Here is a 1,570-nt window from a genome sequence, read left to right as displayed (position 1 = left end):
GAAAAGTGTTCAGATCTTTGAAAATGTCTCAGTAATGGCCGATTGTTATTATTTTTACTATTATTATTACTATTACTATTATTATTATTATTATTATTATTGAGTAATCTCAGAACCATCACGATGGAAGTCCTAGAGATAAGAGAAGGATCTCTTAAGGTATCGGTGTCTGTCATATATTTGAAAGTGCACCAAGATCAGCTAAGACTACATGATTGCAAAACTTACTGGTTGTTGAATGATGGGCTCAATTCTTATTGGTTTTTCAGTAATGGGAAAGTGAGGAGAAAATTAGGCATAGCACTAAAACAAGAAAAATGAACCAGGCAGAAAAAAAGTTTAGGGAAACACGTAACATAAAACAAACACTTTAAAGAAAAAGAGGGCACATTGCTATTGATAAAGGAGTATTTTTAAACTTCTGGTTGAAAAAAAATTTTTTTGAATGAAAAATGTATTTTAGTTCTGCTGATAAAGTATCATGGTATTTGTAATAAAGTAATTGATATTATGATACATAAAGGTAAGAATCAAGACGTATTTTTAAAAGCAAGCTTAAAGGCGAAAATGTCAGAAAGGCTCTCTCCCATGAAATAGAAGAAGGAAGGTGAGAGTAAGGGAAGAAGCTCAGAAGCTGTACCAAATCAAGGAGTAGAGATTGGGAACTAAGGAGCACTTCTTGTAAGCCAGATGTTCCGCAAATGGTAGATGTGTCTGTAAGCATTTACCAAGCATGGTGAATCTCATGAAATACTGGAAACAGGTGAAAAATAGGTAGTAGACTATGGGCAGCAAGAATCACAATCACAGAAGAGAAATTGGACCTTGATCAGCAAGAGCTTCTTATCTGCCTATGCATCCTTGGCCCTCTTTCTGGAGAGATGCTGAGACAGGTCACTTGGACCAGGCTGTCTCCATTTTCAGGAAACTCAAGTCGGAAGCAGAGTCTGGGTGTTGAGCTCCATGGACTATTACCAAATGATTGGAATGAAGTTTGTGCACATCATGAGTAAGTGTGTTCAAGGGACTGGACGTGATGGTTCACTCTTGTAATCCCAACACTTTGAGAGGCCAAGGTAGGAGGATCACTTGAGGCTGGAATTCAAGACCAGCCTGGGCAACATAGCAAGACCTCATCTGTATAAAAATAAAAAATTAAGCCGAGCAGTGGTTCACGCCTATAATCCTGACACTTTGGGAGGCCGAGGCAGGCAGAACATTTGAGGCCAGGAGTTTGAGACCAGCCTGGCCAACGTGGTGAGGCCCTGTCTCCACTAAAAACACAAAAACTAGTCAGGCATGTTGGCGCATGCCTGTTATCCCAGCTACTCGGGAGGCTGATGTGCAAGAATTTCTTAAACCCCGGAGGTGGGGATTGTAATAAGCTGAGATTGCACCCCTCCACCCCAGCCTGGGTGATAGAGCAAGACTGTCTAAAATACATATATATATGTGTGTGTGTGTGTGTGTGTGTGTGTGTATGCCAGGGATGGTGGTGTGCACGTGTATTCCTAGCTATTCTGGAGGCTGAGGAGGGAGAATCATTTGAGCCCAGGAGTTTGAGGTTGCA

General features: G+C 40.8%; 1 protein-coding gene across 1 annotated transcript in view; it reads left to right on the top strand.

Moving 5' to 3' along the window:
* The first annotated feature begins 123 nt into the window (after nt 1-123).
* The window catches only part of NXPH2 (neurexophilin 2), a 4,928-nt gene continuing 3,481 nt past the window's right edge, over nt 124-1,570 (top strand). Inside the window, exon 1 of the mRNA XM_011995104.1 lies at nt 124-159. Within this exon, the coding sequence (XP_011850494.1) occupies nt 124-159 (36 nt within the window). The remainder of the gene's footprint in view (nt 160-1,570) is intronic.

Source organism: Mandrillus leucophaeus, unplaced genomic scaffold (assembly GCF_000951045.1).
Source record: "Mandrillus leucophaeus isolate KB7577 unplaced genomic scaffold, Mleu.le_1.0 Scaffold471, whole genome shotgun sequence".
Classification (NCBI taxonomy): domain Eukaryota; kingdom Metazoa; phylum Chordata; class Mammalia; order Primates; family Cercopithecidae; genus Mandrillus; species Mandrillus leucophaeus.
The sequence above is the reverse complement of the archived record's forward strand: the minus strand, read 5'-3'. Positions and strand labels throughout refer to the sequence as shown.